The 19,949-nt window shown below is 42.8% G+C and overlaps 1 protein-coding gene across 3 annotated transcripts in view; it reads right to left on the reverse strand.

The window, feature by feature from the left end:
• PI4KB (phosphatidylinositol 4-kinase beta) overlaps positions 1-19,949 on the reverse strand; it is a 57,105-nt gene that overhangs the window by 31,842 nt on the left and 5,314 nt on the right. For 2 of the 3 annotated variants that reach the window (XM_065574142.1, XM_008170339.4), the window contains exon 3: positions 10,606-11,575. The exons of the other annotated variant lie outside the window; for it this stretch is intronic. In XM_065574142.1, the coding sequence (XP_065430214.1) occupies positions 10,606-11,547 (942 nt within the window). In that variant the 5' untranslated portion in view covers positions 11,548-11,575. The remainder of the gene's footprint in view (positions 1-10,605; positions 11,576-19,949) is intronic. 3 annotated transcript variants of the gene reach the window in all.

Consider the following 19,949-nt stretch of genomic DNA (forward strand, 5'->3'; position numbering starts at 1 on the left):
CATTTGGGGCATCACAGAAAGGCAGGGGAAATTCTCTGCCTTTCACGGATCGCCAGGCTCAGCCACCAGTGAAAGAGTTATTACTTGGTGCTTCAGTTCGATATCGGTCCGTTTCCCTTCGTTTGTGCTAATGTGCTGCCAGCCTACCTTCAGGTAGCCTGCCAGGAAATTGCTTTAGAAAACAAAACAGCGGGAAAATGAGTGCATTCAAAGCAGGCCAAAAGCCAACTCCTCTCCCTAGCAACTCAGAGGTATAGGTGTCACACCTGTGAACCACTGGTAAATATCCACATTTGTCACCAGGGCAACAAGAAGCCTTGAACATTAAATTCCCTGGACTTTCTCATAAAAATCTGAAGTTTCATAGCACATTCCTGGACACTTGCAGCCTTTGACCATTCATTACAAGTGCCTTTTGCCTGTTTATTTTCACCACGTATTTCTCTCTGCACCAAGGGGAGACTCAAAATCAAATTCTAGGTTTATTTTTAATGAACTGCTTATGATTTTATAGCATCAGGCTATAAAAGTAGAGATTCACAACGTTTAAGAATAATGCTCAGCATAAGTTTTCTACCCACTGAACACAGCTCATCATGATAGTGAAAAATAATGTAAGTGATCTTTGTAAAACATACAAAGCTAGATATGTCTGGTTTCATTTAAAGGACACTTTCACTTCTCAGGAATCCTTCCTGCAAGGATCTCAACATTTATAACTGTGCACTATGTAATCGAGGTATCCAAGTCATCTTACTTGATACCCCTAGAGGTACTTCTAGCACCTTCTCCCCAATTAGAAGTGGCCATCTGACCACTTGTATTACGGTAGCGCCTAGAGGCTCCAACCAAGTGCATGGCGTGGCCCCAAGTGCGTCCCCAATTTACAGATGGGGAACTGAAGCACAGAGCAGTTGAGTGACCTGTCCAGGGTCACATGGACACTAGCAGAACAGAACTGAGTTCTCCTGCCCATGCCTGTCTCCTGGACCATAACACCAAGGCACACTTCCTCCCTTTCCTTACTGTTCATATAACCTTTGTTGTTGTACTAGCTCCATGTTACGTTTATGATGCATTGCAAGACTAATGTCCTTTTGTTTTAAAAGGGGACGGGGAACCAGATCATGGATGCTAGGACAGCAAGGTGGGGGAAAAGCAAGAGAATGTTTACAACTAATAAAAAGCAGGTTTTCGATTCAGAATACTTCTAGAGGATTAGTTTTTATATAAAGTGCAGAGAGATTTGTATTAACACAACCCTGTAGCCCCACTTAAAATATTGCTAATGGTGCTTGAGACACCGATATCAATGCCCGCACATTTAGTTTCAAACTGGTATTATTCCAAAGCTCTGAGCTACTTTGCCATACCAAGCTGAAATGTTTCTAACCAGCTGCAGAGAAACTGGCATTTAAAAGCTCTGGTTTTCAATACTTTTTCTTGGCAGCCAGCCTAGATTCTTAACTATTATTCAATTAGCAGTTTTCTACTTAAAATTTTACCTTACTAGTTGAACCAGCTCCAATAAACATTCTGTTTTATGTGCAGCAAACTAAATTAGGAGCAGATTCTGAGAGGACCCAGAAACCAGCAACTCCTAGTTCATAGTAAGAGCTTGGGCAGGTCTGTAGTTAACGAAAAAATTTCCATTTAGATTAGATGGTTTTAATTTACTGAATTAGAATGAAAAAATCAGAATCCTTTTGCTCTCTGGTTTTTAGAATCGTGTGGGTTGCAGGAGGAGGGGGGACAGGCGCGAGGGAGTGAATGAGCCATACAAAGAGATTACTTTGCTGCTATTCTCCATGACAAAGATTCTAGGAGGAATTTCAGTTGGCTCTCTTCTTTGCATAGCCTAACAAAGTGCAGCACTGTCCTTCGTCACAAGCGCTCTCTCATTATGTCACATGATACTGAAGACAAAATACTGCTTAGTAACTTTAGACAAGGCCCAAGTTATTTTTTTTATTAAAACATACTGTCATTCCAAAAAAAAGACCCTGTATGAACTCATCTCTGAAAGAAGTAACTATGTTCTTAGTGATTTATGTCCACATCTCTCCCCTCAAAAAAAAAATCACTGCTCAGTTTGAAGTATCACAATTCAGTGGTGTGATATATATAGATTATTTACTACTTGTATTGCAATGGGGCCCAGGATTCAATTGTACTAGCCGCTGTACAAACTCAGAACAAAAAGAATGTCCATCTCTCAGAGAGCTTAGCGGAAATCAGGAGTGAGGCGCATTGGAAGGGCTGGGAGTTTAGAGAGAAGACTGGAATGGAAGAGGGTTGCAGAGGGTCAGGATTGTGGGACAACAGAAGAGCTAATGTGGAAGATCAGAACTTCAATCCCAGTGGATGCTGTTGGGACCCTGGACCGGCAAAATCAAGAGAACTGGCACAGTTGTTGAGAGATGGAGTCCATTTATTTACCTACCTCAGAGGGGAGCTGTATGGCTTGACGTATGTACGGTGTTTTTGAAGTACAAAGATGAAATATAAATAAGTAGAAATATTAGGAGGTGCTGAAAACGAGGACTGTCTGCACAGCATTGTCAGCCCCCTCTCTTCGAGCACAGAGTGCAGATCACCAAGAGTTGAGCCCTACCCATTGCCTCCTATACCAAAATATTGTAGAACTGGTTAATGTAGCACTACCACTGATACTATTCACAAAGTATTCGCCAGCTCTAGCTACACGGAAGTTCACGAGGAAACTGATGCAGACATGTTTACATATTGTAAGGGAAGCATTTTTTTACTTTTGCAACAAACCCCATTTCTAAGGACACTCAGGAGAATGGTCTGCATCTTTACAGTAAATCCTATTAGACTTATGGCAGAGATTTGAGAAAACAAAAAACAAAACTTGTTTTATTTAAACAAAGCCAAGAAATGAAACTCATCAGCAGATGAGACAACTTCCTTCACGCGGGGGGGGATAGCTCAGTGGTTTGAGCATTAGCTTGCTAAACTCAGGGTTGTGAGTTCAATCCTTGAGGGGCCACTTAGGGGTCTGGGGCAAAATCAATACTTGGTCCTGCTAGTGAAGGCAGGGGGCTGGACTCGATGACCTTTCGAGGTCCCTTCCAGTTCTAGGAGATAGGATATCGCCATATATTATTATAATTATAACTTCCCACCTCCCAAAAAAATAAAATGCCTTAACTGGGGTCAATATTCTTGAAATTTAACCAAATGACATGAGATGTGCTGGTTTCCACTTGCAAACAGTAATAGCTGTTTGCAACACAACACTAAGCCCTCGTACAAAAGGCTAGAAATTCCTAAGAAACAGAGCTTTCACTCTAGTCAGCTCTGGCCAGAACTCTTTGTGCAGACTAGTTTTACCAACAGAATTGCCCAAATCCACCTTGTTGCTACTCAGGGGAAACTCTGCTTGGTGACAAGCTCTTACTCCCCCAGTTAATTTGACACATTCACTGAGTCAGCAAGCAATAGCCTCTCTTGACTCTGCCCCACCAGGGTGACATCATTCCCAGAGTTGTCACCCAGCAACTCTTCTTGCAGAAATGGAGCAAGCAGATATCCCTGTACAAAGGTTGCAGAGCCAGAAAAAACTGCAAGACACTTATCCTTTATGTTTCAACTGAGAAAAAGGCGGGGAGGGGTCCTTAAAAAAATTAGACCTAAATTGTGACTTGGAGTTTCTGAGAACCATTGTCATGGCTGAATAAGCAAGCATGGTTTCCAAATGGTGTTCGATATAGACTGAAATTCTCTTGTCAGCAAATACAGTGATGCAAAAGAAACAGATTTCTTTCCACTATCAACAGTGCGCTCCGGTGCTAACACAACTCCCAGGATCATTTTCCAGCCCAGGCACAAAATTTACTTGCCAACTCTTTATGAGGACAATATACTTATCCTCAGCAAGTAGAATTTTACAAGGCTGATTTATAGGTGCTGTAGACCGTGGACAATTTGCCCATCAATAAATCATCATTTGGCACCGAGAACTGGTTAGTAGGTTCCCAGTTTGTGGAGGGCACATCACATTGCTTCCTGGCCCCACCTTGGCACCTCCGATTTCCAGCAGGGATAAAGAGGAAGGGAGGAATACTGGACATGACGTAAAGGAAGAAAAAGAGACATCACGGCTGCAAACTCAAGTGACAGGAAGGACAGTGATGACCATGACAAAGGAGAGGAGTGGGGGAAAGAAGAGTCCCCTCAAGCAAAAGGAGCAGAGAATCCATCTCGGGTGCATGAACGCTGTTCAAGCAGAATTTTTGTAGCCAGTACTTAATGGAAAATTCCAACCGAGACCTACATTGTGAAGAGATAGATAATAGCAACATCTCTGAAACTGTAGGGCATCTGTATCGTATGGCTTCTTCGGTGGGAAGACTGTAGAAATCTTGTCATGTTACAGGATGTTCTCAGACATTTTGTAGGTTGCATGTGCCCAACGACGGCATTTCAGACTATTTTCTATGACTGGAGCACTGGACAGTATTCCACTGTCTTCTGTTTCTGCTTCTGAATCAAGTTACAGCAAGTGATCGTGTGTCCAGGTCTCAAGTTCTTCAGGTGGAACATTAAGTAACTGTAACCAGTGTCCAAATACAGACAGTACTGATGCTCATTTGAGCTGGCGAGCAGGTAAACCTAGAGGAGGGTGACCAGACATCCCGATAAAATCGGAACTGTCCTGATATTTAGTTGTTTGTCCAGCGTCCTGAGCGATGTATGGTCGGGATGCCATTTGTCCCAATATTTTGCACTCCAGCTTTTTTTTAAATTTTTTGCACTTCAGCGGCGCCCCCCCCCCCCCCCCCCCCCATGTGTCCCGATATTTTGTTCTTGTCATCTGGTCACCCTAACCTAGAGTCCCCGTGGTGGTGAAAGCATCAGAAATACCTTGATAGGGAAAGCCAAGGAAAAGATTCCAGGAACGGAGAAGACGACAGCAACTCAGTCTGTTCCCTGAGCCAGAAGGATTCAAAGTGACAATTCAGCCTTGCAGCTTTTTGCTACAAATGCCCACACACTCGTTGAAGGAAAACAAATACAGGATAAAACATATACCATTAAAACTTGTCATGAGGTTCAGTTTTGCCTGCACCACCTGGCAAGAATTAAAAAGAAACACAAGCAAGAGCACTTGAAATAATGCAGCTCGTGTATGGTTATTACTGAGGTTATGCAGCATGACGTGACAACTGGAACAAGAAGATCTTAACTGAAAGAGCTGAATGCAGTAATAAAATGCTACAGTCTCAGGTAGCAGCACACGAAAGGCCAAATTCATCCCTGGCATAATGTCACTGACTGCAACAGGAGCTGCATGTACTACACCAGAGCTCAAACTGGCCCAAAGTGAAACAAGCACGTCCATTTAAATGAACACTTGAAAGCAGAAAGAACAGGAGGACTTGTGGCACCTTAGAGACTAACAAATTTATTAGAGCATAAGCTTTCGTGGACTACAGCCCAGCAGGTCTTTCCCACAAGGAAGAGACAGTTCTGGTTAAAGGGCAAAGAGGCATGAGGAAGTCACAGTGCTGGAAAATTCCCAACCTTCTAGTTTAGAAGGCACATCAAAACCGTTTGCATGATTGTTCAATGTTAGTGGAAAGAATATTTTAATAAAAATCAAATATTTTCAAGAACCAAACCTTCTGAAATCTTTTTTTTTTTGGGGGGGGGGGGGGGGAATGGAGTGCAGGGGAAGACAGAGGGAATAAAGATCTAGTTACAGGATTTCTTGATGACTGACAATTAACAGGATATGTGGTTTATATTCCAGGGAGCAAAAGAACCCATCTGCTTTCCATCATGGCCCCCTAGCCCTATTTGACATGCTCACAAGATATTATGGCATTCATCTGTAAGGAAGCCATTAGGGGGCAGAGACTTGGACTTAAGATGAGGAACAGGAAGTGCTTTCGTATCCCAAAGCTAGGTGGAAATGGTGATTTATTACAGCGATGTAAAGAAACCCAACTGTCGCACCATAAAAATCAAGTTAACCCTTATCTCTAGTGTTACTGTGCTAATTCCTACATACTTGTTTACCAACTGGGTTGTAGCACCATGCCTCTGAGTTCCAGAAGTGCTCTCTACTCCAGTCTCTCATTCAACCCGCACTAGCCAGATCTGTGAAGCATGCTGGCACCAGATTGCTTGGCAACTGATCGGATTGTACTAACATCCCGCCTGATTACGTTCTAAAAGGAATGCATTTAAAATAAAAAAGTATTAACGCCTGCTTTAAACTGGACGAGCTTAATCCAGAACTGACGGTACCGACAGAGGCTTGAGTAAACCAGAAGCAGTATGAACGTGCGTCTCATTTAAGGGTCCATAAACAAGGATGGCTGGGCAATAATAATCTTTGAATTATAGATTCATCGTTATTCAAACCACAAGATCATTAATTATCCCACTGTTTCAGTTCTTCCTGCAGGCTTTTTGCTAGTGCTGAAGTGAGTCAGTTCCCATTGTTTTTAGTTTAAATATTCTCCTAGACCAGATTAGAGCTAACGGACTGATTTACTTTTCTCAAAAATCTGGCGCTCCATTCCATCCCCCACACCTGTTCTCTCCTGAACTGCTGTCCTGAATTTGTCTTATATATATATATATGACATGCTTGCATTTAAGTTTGTAAAGCCAGGTGTAGGTTTATAGTGCTACAGAAGGATTTTGATCATAGTATAGGCCAATTGGTGAAAATTGAATACTTTATCCCTGGCCTGGTCACATCTGAGGTATTTACAGGTTTAAAAACGAGGCAAATCTGAATATTTAATGAATGTCCCCAACAGGATGATGCCAGTGTAGGACCAGATGTTTGGATGAGGGCATCGTCAATAAGATCAGAGTTGAAGGAAAGCTCAGTCATGATCCTTCTTAATGTTAATCCCAAAACAAGTTTTCATTTCATAATCCCGTTCTGCAACCTCTAAAAAGAAAGAATGTAGAGGAGTCAGAAAAAAGGCAGAGAAACTTTCTCATGGGGCGTGATTAAAGTATATTTCTTATGGTTCATGACCAAGTTAAATGAAGTCAGCAAGGGCTGAAGTGGAGAGTGACACGTTATTGGTGGAGACTTTGCTGCCTCCGCTCCTCATCCACCTGGTCAGTGCTTGCAGGCACTCAGTACTGGTCAAATTCTCCTAACAGAATCTTAAGAATAGCAGCAATTCACTGGGGCAGTTAGAGCCTCTGGGCCCAATACTCATTTATGCTAATGCTCTATGCTATTCTAGTGGCACAAAGAGGCTGGAAACAACCGCCCCCCCAAGATCCCCCTGCACAGGGCTCTAGAAGGACCCTGCACCTAGTGTATGTTGAGGAGCTAGTTGGAGTGCACTGCGCTACAACTATTCTCAGCTTCCCAGGAGCCATGGAAAATGCAGCATAAGTTAGAGCATACTTGCACCCATGGGGCAGGGCTCTGCACGGCCCCAGAATACAGAGGAGGGGTGGGGGGGCTTAAAGACACCTTAGCCCCATACACTGACACTGTTCCAAGTGCAAAGATGGAGTGACTGAGAATTACTTAACATTAAATAGCTGCCTCTTAAAACCATCTGACAGTCTGCAGGAGAGTTTGTTTTCATAGGAGTTTGGCTGTTTTAACACAAGACAACAATGTTTTTAGGAATTTAAACAGAAAACGGAGGATCTTAACCAGCCTCTTGAACGTTCTAAAGCTGGGAAAGTTTTTAAAGAGCCTGGATAGCGGAGGCCTCCTCCATTGCCATACACCATTTAAAAGGCTTGCGTGGCCTCTGGACTGAAATAGGTTTTAAACGTTGCCAAGAGAAACTCTTCTCAGTGCAGCTTTACATAAATTATAGATGAAAGCTTCAGTTTCCATTATGTGAGCAGCTGCAGCCAGTGTGAGCTAAGGAGACCTCCACGTGTCCTGCTTTCTGTCAGCCAGCTGTTTTCTACCAAACAGTGAACTGTCAGGGACATGAAACATTCACTTACCCTGCCCACATGGTGCCGTCCCCTTGGCTCATGACATGCGAATTTGCAGGGTTGGGAAAACAGGACATTTTTAACCACTAATCGGCCAGGCTGTGTTCAGCTGACATAATTAATACTTCATGTTTCTGTAGAGCCTCTTTCTTGAAGGCTCACAAAAAAACTTTCACAAGTTCTATACATACAAGAATTACAAGGCCCCCTCTGGCATTCACAAAACAGGTTGCATAACAGAGGGGATGGGGATCATTAGCCAAGGATGTCAGCTAAACTCCCTGCTGTTACAGAAACAATCACAAGATCTTTAGTGTCTAGACAGAGCAGAGAGGAACTTGGTTGTCTAGTATTCAGAGGAGACTTTGAAAAACAGACCTACATTCAGAGAAAGCATGGAATTAAATTTTCATCTGTCTTGGAAAGACCAAGGGCTGAGTCAGCCCTGCTGTGATTTGAACCTGTGGAGTAATGTATAGGTGTAACAAGCCTAATTCTCTGCCAGCTGTTTAATCATCCCTTCTGGTTAGATGATTCACTACCCCAAGAGAGTATTTCAACTGCTTGAGTTAAGACAGAGGAAGTGATGCATTGCTTCTCTCCAATTTGTTGAGCACACCTCACAGATCTGCACTCTACACCTCAACTCCCTGGTCTCTCGCCCAGAAGACTTGCACTCCTCATTACCTTGGTTTCCAAAAGAACATGGGGAGAAAACATCAAGGTCATTTGAAAGCAATGCTCAGATTACCAGATTTTTCTTCTCCTTTCCCTCCCTCAAAAACCAAGGATACAGCTTTATCCTTTTGTTATGAAAGACTATCTGCCAGACCTGTGAAATGGATGTAGGGGAGTCTAGATTCCTTTGTAAGAAATGTAGCTCAAAATAAAGCATCAGAAATACACACAGTACCTGGCAAACAGATAAAGCACTCAGAGAGGCAACAATATGGTTGCAAAGGCTATATGAAATCCATGTCTACATGCATAACTTCTCTACACTTAAAAATAACCAGTGTCACCCAGCCAGTCACAAGGCCTGTGAGAGCCATTCAGGTCTGGAAGTAGTATGACATGGAAATGTACATGTGCATGCAAGTTTGATTTAGTCCTGATTCAATACTGTTTAGCATTAAATTGCATTAACACAAGACTCTGCAAATTGGCATAGCCTCACACACAGCCTAACTCTTCCAGCATAACACAGTTTGGGTTTCCTCAGCTTTATGGCTGGGAGGAAAAGGAGGACCGATTACAATAGGCAATTTGTGGAACAAGAGAGTCAGCCAATATAAAAACGCCATGGCTCTCTTCTCAAAAGCAAAGGCATTTGCATCAGACATTCATTTTGGACAGTGAATGGGACTAGACCTGGAGGAGTTGTCTGGGCTTATCTGCACACAGGCAGTTTTGTTTTGCACAGGATTATTTTTGAATACCTCGATGGAATCCTCCTCAGAGGTGACTACGAAGGGCAGCCACTCTGTGCTGAAATTGGGGGCCTTCCCTTCCCCTGCCTGATGCATTCAGCTACGGGTGCATTCCCACCGATCTTGGATATTAACAACCCCTCTGTTCTGAATCTCTCTGCAACTCCTTCCTTGATGCAAACGACAGAGACAGGGAATGAAAGTTCAGCAGAGGCTTGACATATTCATTCTGTGCTTTGCATCAAGGCTGCAATTTCATACCAATGTTCCTCCCAAGATGAGCGCTCAGGGTCACCAACAGCAAGCCCGAATGCACCAATTCAAAACAAAAACTTCAGGGAATGAGCAACCCAAGATGAGTCTCCAGCTGTAGTTTACAGATGTGCTGATCATATTGATTAACCAATTTATCAGAGAAAAGACTGATCATTGGGAGACTCATTCATATGAACAATGGTCACGAGGCCAGCTACAGTAGCTATAACTAACAAGCACAAAGCATTCCTGTATATACCTGCTAAATTTACAGGGGACTTCCCTGTAATAGGAGTCAGGTAGGGCTCAGAGCTGGGGAATAGGAGCCTAGGTCCTAGTCTTAACTCTAGCACTAAATCACTATGTACTTAACTACCTACTTATATGGGCCCGTTCTTGTTGAATTGGAACACCTCAAACAATAAGAAGTTTATCTTTCCAAGAACCCTTGTAAGGTAGGAAACAGTTGGCTCCCTTTGTACAGACAACAAAATGAAGATGAAGATTAAATGACCTGCCCAAGGTCCTACAGGAAATCTGTGGCTTGGAAACTGAACCCAGAGCTCCTGAATCCCAGCCTACTACCTTAACCATAAGGTCATCCTTCCTTTCCTAGCTTCCCCATCAGTAAAGCAGGGGAACGATACTTACCTATCTTTGTAAAGGCACCTGTAGGACCCTCAGAGAAAAGGCATTAGAGAAGGGCAAGGTATTTTCTTTTATTACAGAAGAGATTTCCTGCACGAACGGGCTCTACGTTTTCCAACCATGGCTACAGCACATAATGCCACTTTGCTTGGGGGGAAAAAAGTAAATGAAATTTATCCCATTTGCACTGGTTAATATAAAAATCTCTAGCAGAGGAAGAGTTATGAGATGAGGCTCAGTTGCACATATACTGTTATGGACACACCCTTCACAGAGAGGTTGCATTTTAAAGAGACTCCAACATTACCTCATCCTCGCTCTCGACTTTGGGATTGCTGGCGGTCCGTTTCAAATTGCTGCTCAGACTGATGCTAGCTGTGGCGTCTGACTTGGACCTCTGGTGAGTCCTTTTGGAAGGTGACAACCCCATGTCGGGCGCCGGGCTCAGAGACGGCAGCTCCCTCTTTTTGTGAGCTGGCTTCAACTCATCAGAAAGAATGAGCTTCCGCAGCTTGGTCCCACGGGAGTGTCGCTGAGTTGAGATGTGCATGTCCGAGGAGTAGGCACCCAGGAGCAGGGCACACTGGAGGGAAAAGTTGATGCTTTGCCGACAGCGGTGTACAATGTAGGGTTTGATAGCATCGCCAACATCTTCATCCATATGGATGTACATGTTTAGAAGCTGTGGCAGGTAGAAGTCCACCTCCTCATTCCTAAAGCAAAACAACCTATTTCCAATATAAGCTTGTACCCCCGGCTCTTTCGAATTGTACAAGTATGAAATGGCCATGGAGATATCAAAGAGTTTGGATTCAAAGAGCCGGAGCAGCCAGGACTGCTTAGCCGAGTTGTTCTTCTGCCGCCTCCGGGCGCTTTTCACTGTGTTGGCCATGGTCTCGTCCTCCTCCCGGATCCTGGAAGGCGTGCCAGGTGGGTCATCCAAGCATTTGATTTCACAGCCATCTCTGACGTCTCCATTGACTAGTTCCAGGTTGGTCCGTGGAGCACTCTCCGTTTCATTGCCATCATCTGATTTAGCCACACTGTCTGAGGAGACCCCATGCATCAGCTTGACCTTCTCCAGGACCTCTTCACAGGCTTTCTTCGCCACCTCAGGGTCGATAACCGCCAACTCCCCAACGCCTTCTCTGATGACGCTGAGAGGAGTCCCTCCATTTCCTTGCAGCACTGGGCCGGATGACTGATCCACCGCTGTCCCAGGGGCTGCGTCTACAATAGCGTCACCCATAGCAGTGGCAGGTCTGCACGCTTCAAAGCTGAAATGAAAGCAACGTGAAAGGTAGTCAATGGCACCATTCTGGGAAGGGGAGAGAGCGCATCTGCCCATTAACCTGCTGCCGAGCCTGCTAGGTGCATGTGGTGCACTCTTTTTGGGATGTACCTCAGAAGATATTTAGAGTTGAGACAATCTGGTGTGAACATTTTTTGACTAGGGTCTTGTCTGCATAGGGATGGCACGCCCATTGGTGCAACTACAATAGGGAAAACCTCTAGTATATGTACAATTTACAGCTTATCTTGAAGTAGATCACGTTTGGCCTTTAGACTACTTCTCAAGGCCCTTTCTGCCCAGCCTTGATTTGCAAAAAGCAAAAGAAAATAACCAGGAAACTCTTTATACCTCACACTAAAGGAATTTTGCAAGGTTACGTAGCCATTAATGGGATTATGGCTTTATACGCCCAGCTGGGTGTATCCAATGCGCTTTGTTCATAACTAGAATGTAATAAATCCCTCCCCGCTCAGCTTTTATCATGTTAATTTCCCCTTGTGACAGATTAATACTTAGCGCTTACCTAGCACTTTGAACGTTAAGTCTCCTGACACTCCTGGGAGGTAGGTAAGTGTTATCCCTGTATTACACTGAGAAATTGAGACTAAGTGATTTGCAAGAACTACAATTAGAACAAGAATTCCTGCTCCAAGCCCCATATTCAGATGCTTGGGCTATGCCCCGCCCCCTACAATTCACTCATTTTTAATATTACTTTTTTTTTTTTAAATAAAGCTAAAACTAAGAGTTGGAAACACTTCCTACTTTTGTCATCTCAATCATAATTGCAACAATGTATCCTACTACAGTCAACCAGAAATAAAGAAACCCAGTGCCAAGAGGAAATATCTTTTTTTTTTAAACAGACATTCCTTTCAATAAATGTTTGTTATTGCAGTTCTGACCACTTTCCTTTCCTTGCTTATACTGTACAAGAAGATAGCAATCAATCACCATATAGTAACACCACCTTTTTCAAATGCATAAGTATTTTGGTAGGATACCTATTTCCTGCCCCCTCACAGTCACATCCAAACCCAGTAGAATTATTTGCTGTGGAAAGAGTTCACTGAACAGTTTTCAGCTTCTCCATACCCAATCTGACCCCGGACTCCATACTTACAGCCTGCAAAATCCTTACTGGCAGGGCACAGGGCCTAGGACAAGAGACTTTCCTGCTAATTTAATTACTTGGTTTATTTGTTTTTGAATACCATGTTTATCTGCTAATCCATGACATAAATCACTTCATCACATGGTTACATCCACATGCTGTCAGAAGATCTATTCTTCTTCTTCCCCACCCACCTTTAAGAAAAAAGCCATTGCTCTTTGTAGATTCAGAAGATAATCCTGAAACAAATTAACGAGAGGGCCTTAAATTAGTTTTCGTAAGGCAGATTGTTTACTGTAACTGTCCAACCAAAACTTAACATCTAAGGCAGAGGTAGTCTATTTTGTGTCAAGGCCCAAATTTCTTGGTCAAGATATAGTCAAGGTCCAAACTCCAGAGAAAATAATGAAAACAAAACAAAAAACTATAATGATAATAGTAAGTAAATAAAAAGATTTTGGGGTCTGTTCAAAAGAGTATAGCGGTCTGGATTTTCCCCCGTCTAAGGAATTAAAAATAGATCCAGTGCTGCGCCCTTAGCATTGGGAGAATCCTTTCAACTTTCTGTACCTCCATTTCCCCCATCTGTGTAATGGGAATATCTACTCACACCCCACGGCTGATGGGAAGATTTTCTATCTAAGGTACTTATTAAGTTCCCTTGTATCCGAGTTCAGTCTCACAGTCTGCATTTATCCTCAACACCCGCGAGGTAGGAAAGAACTAGTCTTCTCATTTTACAGATAAGGAACTGAGGTACAGAGAAGCTAAGTGACTCCTCAAAGTCATAGAGGAAGTCTGGGGCAGAGCAGGGACTTGAATGCAGGTCTCCAAGGCCTAGGCTAGTACCCTAACCACTGGACCATCCTCTTTCTCACTTAGGTAAAGTTCTAATAATTACATTCCCCTCTTATTGTCCTTGGCTTGCCATGATGAGAGAGGAGGGATGAATTCATCAGCAAAAATATCCCAGAGTTTCTTTTCAAATACTGGAATTGAATACAAGTAATATAGGGATTCATAGATTCTAGGACTGGAAGGGACCTCGAGAGGTCATCAAGTCCAGTCCCCTGCCCGAATGGCAGGACCAAATACTGTCTAGACCATCCCTGATAGACATTTATCTAACCAACTCTTAAATATCTCCAGAGATTGAGATTCCACAACCTCCCTAGGCAATTTATTCCAGTGTTTAACCACCCTGACAGTTAGGAACTTTTTCCTAATGTCCAACCTAGACCTCCCTTGCTGCAGTTTAAACCCATTGCTTCTTGTTCTATCCTTAGAGGCTAAGGTGAACAAGTTTTCTCCCTCCTCCTTATGACACCCTTTTAAATACCTGAAAAATGCTTAGCCATTAACTTATCTATTTCTGTAAAATGAAGATTTTCTCTTCTTCTTTTAACAGAAGAACTGCTTTAGTTCTAACTTCTGGGTAAATGAAGTTTGACCGAATCTCAGCAAGGTCATATCAATCTTTCTAGCCATTTGAAGCGATGTAACTGCATCTTTCACCCCTTCTGAACAGAAGTAACATACACAGCATTTGTAAGTTACTTTTCCTGTGTGTGCGCCATTTCCTTTGGTGCCTACCCCACATGCTTTGAATGTTTGTGGTAATTAGATCCTAACCATCCAGAAAACTCAAGAAAGTTATTTTCCCTCCTTAATTAGCTCTGCTTTGCCCAATGAAAACTCAACACTACCAATACATGGACAAGGGAAAGCTCTTCCTCTATATTTCAACAAAGGACTATGACTGTAGCACAAAAGCAGGTATTGTAGTTTGCCTACAACAGGGGGAAGCCATTCCAAGGGATCTCTGCAAGTTGGAATCCTTAAAATGTTAACATCAAGCCAACTGGGATGACAAACACTGACTAATAAAAAAAATCAGCGGTGGCGTTTGTTAAAGCCCAACCCCACATGCCGAGTGCAAAAGTACCTTTTATACCATGCTAACCAGTCATCCCTGACTAATATAACAATCTAACATACAATCACAGAGGGCTTTTATAGTCCCAGACTCTCTGGGTTTTTTTTGTTTGGGGTTTTTTTTTAATGCAGAGAAATGTTTTTGACAAGTTTCTTGTTAGGTTGTAGAGGAAAAATACTACAGGGATCCAATTAAACAACTGCTTTCCCACAAGCTTATTTTAAACTTAAGTATATGAAAGCTAGGAAGGAAGCCTGGCCATGCGGTTAAGACATTGGACTGAGACTCAGAAGATCTAAGCTCAGTTCCCAGCTGTGTGTGACCCTGAGCCAATCACTTCATCTCCCTGTGTTTCAGTCCCCCTCCATCTCACTCCCCCTAATGCCCAAAAAGCTGTCTTGTCTATTCTGCACTCCAGAACAGGTATAGTCCCTTACTACATGTACATACAGTATCTAGCGCAATGGAGGGGCGCTGTACTACAAATAAAATAACAAGGGCCAGTATTAGGCATAGCAGAGTAAGAGGTATTATTCTGTACTAGCTTTGCAACACATCAGCCAAACGAAGATCGGGAAGGGAGTAAAATACACCATCTAGCAACAGGTCCAGATAAGGAAGCAACTCCATGGTCTGATTTCTACACCCTTTGAGCAGCACCTTCTTCCCAAAACCATAAGATGGTCCCTGGTTAAAGGGTCATAAAGGTGTGCATGCTCAGTGGATCCTATTAGAAATAGAAATGTTTAAGATTTTTCTCTTTAATTTATTCGAACGGCCCAGAACACCTATGTCATGTTCCAGAATCATTAGAGACAAGAAAACGATCACACTGAAATGCTGAGCTGTAAAACCCCCTTAAAGCTTCCATGACTTGGGCTACTGCACCCAGTGTGTCATCTAGAACAGCTTTATACATGCCATCTAGATTCCCATCAAGGCACATGGTGGCTTCCACCACTGTGTAAATCTCGAAATGCAGCAACTGCAAAGCCCAGAAAAATTCCCCAAATCCTTTATCACCCCCCACCACAGCCCAAAAGCCTTCTCTTTGGGAAGCAATGCCTGCTCAGGAACAACACAACAAAAGGCGCTGCTTATAAGCGGTGCTAAATCAGCAACAAAAGGAGAAAGATGGCAAGAGACTTGCAACCGCTCAGTGGGTTCAGTAGGGTGACCAGATGTCCTGATTTTATAGAGACAGTCCCAATTTTGGGGTCTTTCTTATATAGGCTCCTATTACCCCCCACCCTCATCCCGATTTTCAACACTTGCTGTCTGGTCACCCTAGGGTTCAGCTTGGATTAGAGAACTGTGAGAGCCAAATTCAACACACAGGCCTACTGGGTCCCCTCCCCATGGCAGTTCTAGCACTGGAACCAGTGCAGGGCATTTCTTTCATTCTTAGAACTAAAGTTTAAAGCCAGGATTGTCTAACTTCTTTCTGTATCTCCCGGACACAATCTAGATCAACCATCTCGCACCTGCTTTAGTCAGTGATTCGTCTGTAATTGGGACAGTTTGGAGAAAGCCAAAGAAGTATCTCCCTCTCTAAATGCTCCATAACATCCCAACTAGGGAATGCATGCATTGTCTGCCTTCATCCTCCTCTATATTTTTCTGTGGTTCTCAACAGTTGGTTAAACAGATTACAAAATGTGCTATTTAGCTCAGTTTGCAGCTTTGAGACCTCAGCGTAGCTTCCCCATTCTAAATCACTGTGCTCATTAGGATAACAAACCCATCAGCTAGCTACACACAATGAAGCAATATAATCTAGAAAGCAACCTGAACTGAATTCTTGTGGTTCCTACTTCACCCACAATTTCCACCCGGTGGAACTCCACAGAAGTCAGCGATTTAACACAAAAGAAAGGAAAGTGCCCAATTAATATAGAATTTCATACATGAAGCAATGAAATGTTAACAAAGCCCTTGAAGTGCATTGTTTTTTGTGACTCCTTGTAAGATCTTAGGGAGACCTGGAACAGATTGATGGCATTTAAAAAAAAAAAAGTCCCAGTCCTGCCTGCCTTGAATAAAGACTATTAGCACTGTAGCATTACAACTGGCAAGGAAACAGGAATACTGGATGGAGAGTCAATAAGACATCTGGTCTCTATTACACAGTGTTGCTTTTTGTTTTCCTCAGAATTCATGATTTATTGCATCTCATTCCAGCTCCAGATATTTTTCAGAACACACTAATCGGGACAGGGAAGGGGGGGGAATAAAGCAATTTCAGTATACACTGAATCAAGACTTCATTTTCAATTCTGCCTACACTATATCAACTCTCTGCATTGCCACTGCACTTTTCTGTGGATCGGAAAGTGCTTTACAAATATTAATCCTTGCAACTTCCCCCGAAGATGCTATTCTTACTTTAAAAGGTGGGAAACTGAGGCACAGAGGGAAGCAACTAGCCCAAGATCACATAGGGAGGCTGTAGCAGAATGCTATAAGCAGCATTTAAACAAAGACTATTATAAATTATTCCTATCTGAGAATGCATCTTTCTCGTTCTAGTAAGAAATTCCTTTAATAGGAGAAAAATTCTTCTCTCGGCATCAACACAGATGGATTGCCATCCATTTTCACACCTGGCTGAACTGGATTAAACCTGAACACGATATACATGTCTCATCCATTCAAAAGCCAGACATGCTCAAGGGACAGACTCTGCCCTTAAGGCTGCACCCTGTTCTACAACAAAACATCTTCTGTGCTGTTTTTCCTCACAAACTGTACTCACAAAAAATGTAGATTTGGCAGAATTCCATTTTTATCCTTTCATAATTTCAAAGGATAATACTGATATTTATTTTTAAGAATGTTTTCCTACTTTTATCAATTTAAATTTTCAAAATTTCACAAAACTGAGTTTTAAGCATTTCCCCCCAATTTTCATTCATTTAAATGTTCACAGTTGTGGGAAATTATGGGTGGTCAGACCATTAAGAAGAGTAGATGCTGAGATTCAGAAAGTCACAGCTTTATAATTGTTAAAACACAAAATCACACATCAAATAATACAAAGTGAATAGCCTTAAATCAAACTCCTCAAGCAGCATTTTACCTACTCTGCCTAGCTGTCAATCTCTATCATCATGGATGGAAATGTTCTTTCCATCAGTTTCGGTGCGTACGATGAAATCAACACGTACCGATAAAAATCTAACCCTTGCAAGCCAAAGAATAAATTTAAATAATAAATAGCAGAGGAAGAGCAAGATTAAGAGGCACAAGAAGGAGAAGAGATGTTTTTCAGTTGAGATTTTATGTGAGGTGGGAAGTCAGCGAGGCGGAGAGATGAAGGGAGGCTATTCTGGGGGCCAGGAGACGCACAGACGAAAGGGTTTCCACACCAACGGTGATAGTGTGAATGGGCAGAGGAGGCTAGTATTAGAGTCTTGAACCTGCCTCTGGCCCTGATCCAGCAAAGCACTTAAGTACAGGCTTAATTTATCAACTCTTTGGCCAGTAGGTTCCAGGCAGTCACCTCCTCGTTTCTGAATCTGACCTGCATCCCAACTGGTGTTACAATATGGGGTCCTACCCAGAGTGTGACCCATGCTATGACACTTGTAAGGTCCAGGCTAGATGCTGAAATGAGGAGCATGGTTACCTGGAACTAGCTGCATTGTGTGAATTCCCAGGTTTGTTCCTTTCCTCTATAAATCCCCAGAAAAGAAGGACAGATTCTCCCACAATACCCAACGAAAGCATTCACAGTGCAGCACAGTTTTTGTGGTACTAAGAACCACGGAATGTGCCCATGAGAGACAGAGCCAATAATGGCACCCAGGAGTCCTGAGTCCCACTAGCCTGCACTCCAGGGAGTACGATGTAAAAACATGGGACAGGAAAAGGAAAGGATGGACTGTCAATGAGTACTCAGGGACTCCTTAATATAGGAATCGTAGTCGATGTGTCTTTCTGAGCCTTTGTGGTCTGCCACATCAAGGTCAAAGGAAACTTGTAGTTGATAGATCTGTGGACACCATGTAAAATTAATCCAGCTTTTTCCCCACACATGCATCAAAGCAATACACCAAAACTCTAATGCACCTGCCCAGTAGCTCCTTTTCTCAATCAATAATTGTGCAGGGGTTTTATGCTCTATTGTAGGAGCCAGACAGAGTATCATCTAAAGAGACACTTCACCAGTGGCTTGATCCCACTTAGATACTCAGCACCGACGACCTCATAAAATCCATTTCAGCACAAGCACAGTGGCTGGTTTTGCAAGTTTGCACTAATAATGCATTACGTGAACCTCAGATCAGGACAGAGCTCCAAATAGTTTGACAAGTGGGCTGAAGTTTCTGCTACAGTCTGACTCATAAAAATGCTCGGGTTATAAGCGCTTGACATCTCTTCACAGTTTTGCAAGGTTTCATTTTATGCTGGATTTGATTCGGCCAACTTTGCATTACTTAAATAGTAACAAGTCTGGGGCCCATGCAACCAGGGCGAGGCGTTACTCCTAAATTTGGATTAAAACAGATCTACTCTGCAGGATATGCAGCATGGAACAATGACAAATGATATCAAAGACATGATAGAAATGACTTCTAATAAATCACTGCTCCACAATCACATGAGGGATAAAGACTAGCAGCAAACTCCTTGCACAAAAAAATCTGCATCCAAAATCTCTGTTAATAGCAAACTACTACTGCTTTCTCCTTCCATAGCACTTGTCAGAGGATGGGAGCCCTTTATTCATTAAGCTTCCCTACCCCACTCTGAAGAAAGGATCTCATGCTGGGGTGGAGAAACGGAGGCAACCTGTCCAAGAGCACAAAGGAAGCCACATCTCCTGACTCGCAGGTCTGTACCATAAAACCATCCTTCCTTCATTCCCTCTCCATCAGTTATAACTTGCGATGGAAAATAAGTAAATCCAGTGACTTATTTTTAAAATTAATTTTTCCATAATAAAAAATGTTGTAGTCTGATTTTCAGAGGTACTGTGCTACCCCAGCTCTCACAGTGGTCAATGACAGCTGCAGGGGCACAACTCCTTTGGAAATGGGACCTTAACGTCCAGACTAAGCAAAATTATGAACAAGTCAGATCATCTCAAAAGGCAGAGTCTGAGACCCACCATGAACACATTTAACTGCAGCAGCAACTCAATCAACTTGCTACTCTCAAAAACACTTCAACAATAATTGGCTCTTCTCTAGCTCTTTCATCTCCAAGTACTTTGCACACATTAATCACCAACCTCTTTTTAACAGGGATAGATCAAAGCCTGCTCTACACAAAGTTAGGTCGACCCAGCTATGTTGCTATGAG

Source organism: Chrysemys picta, chromosome 20 (assembly GCF_011386835.1).
Source record: "Chrysemys picta bellii isolate R12L10 chromosome 20, ASM1138683v2, whole genome shotgun sequence".
NCBI lineage: Eukaryota > Metazoa > Chordata > Testudines > Emydidae > Chrysemys > Chrysemys picta.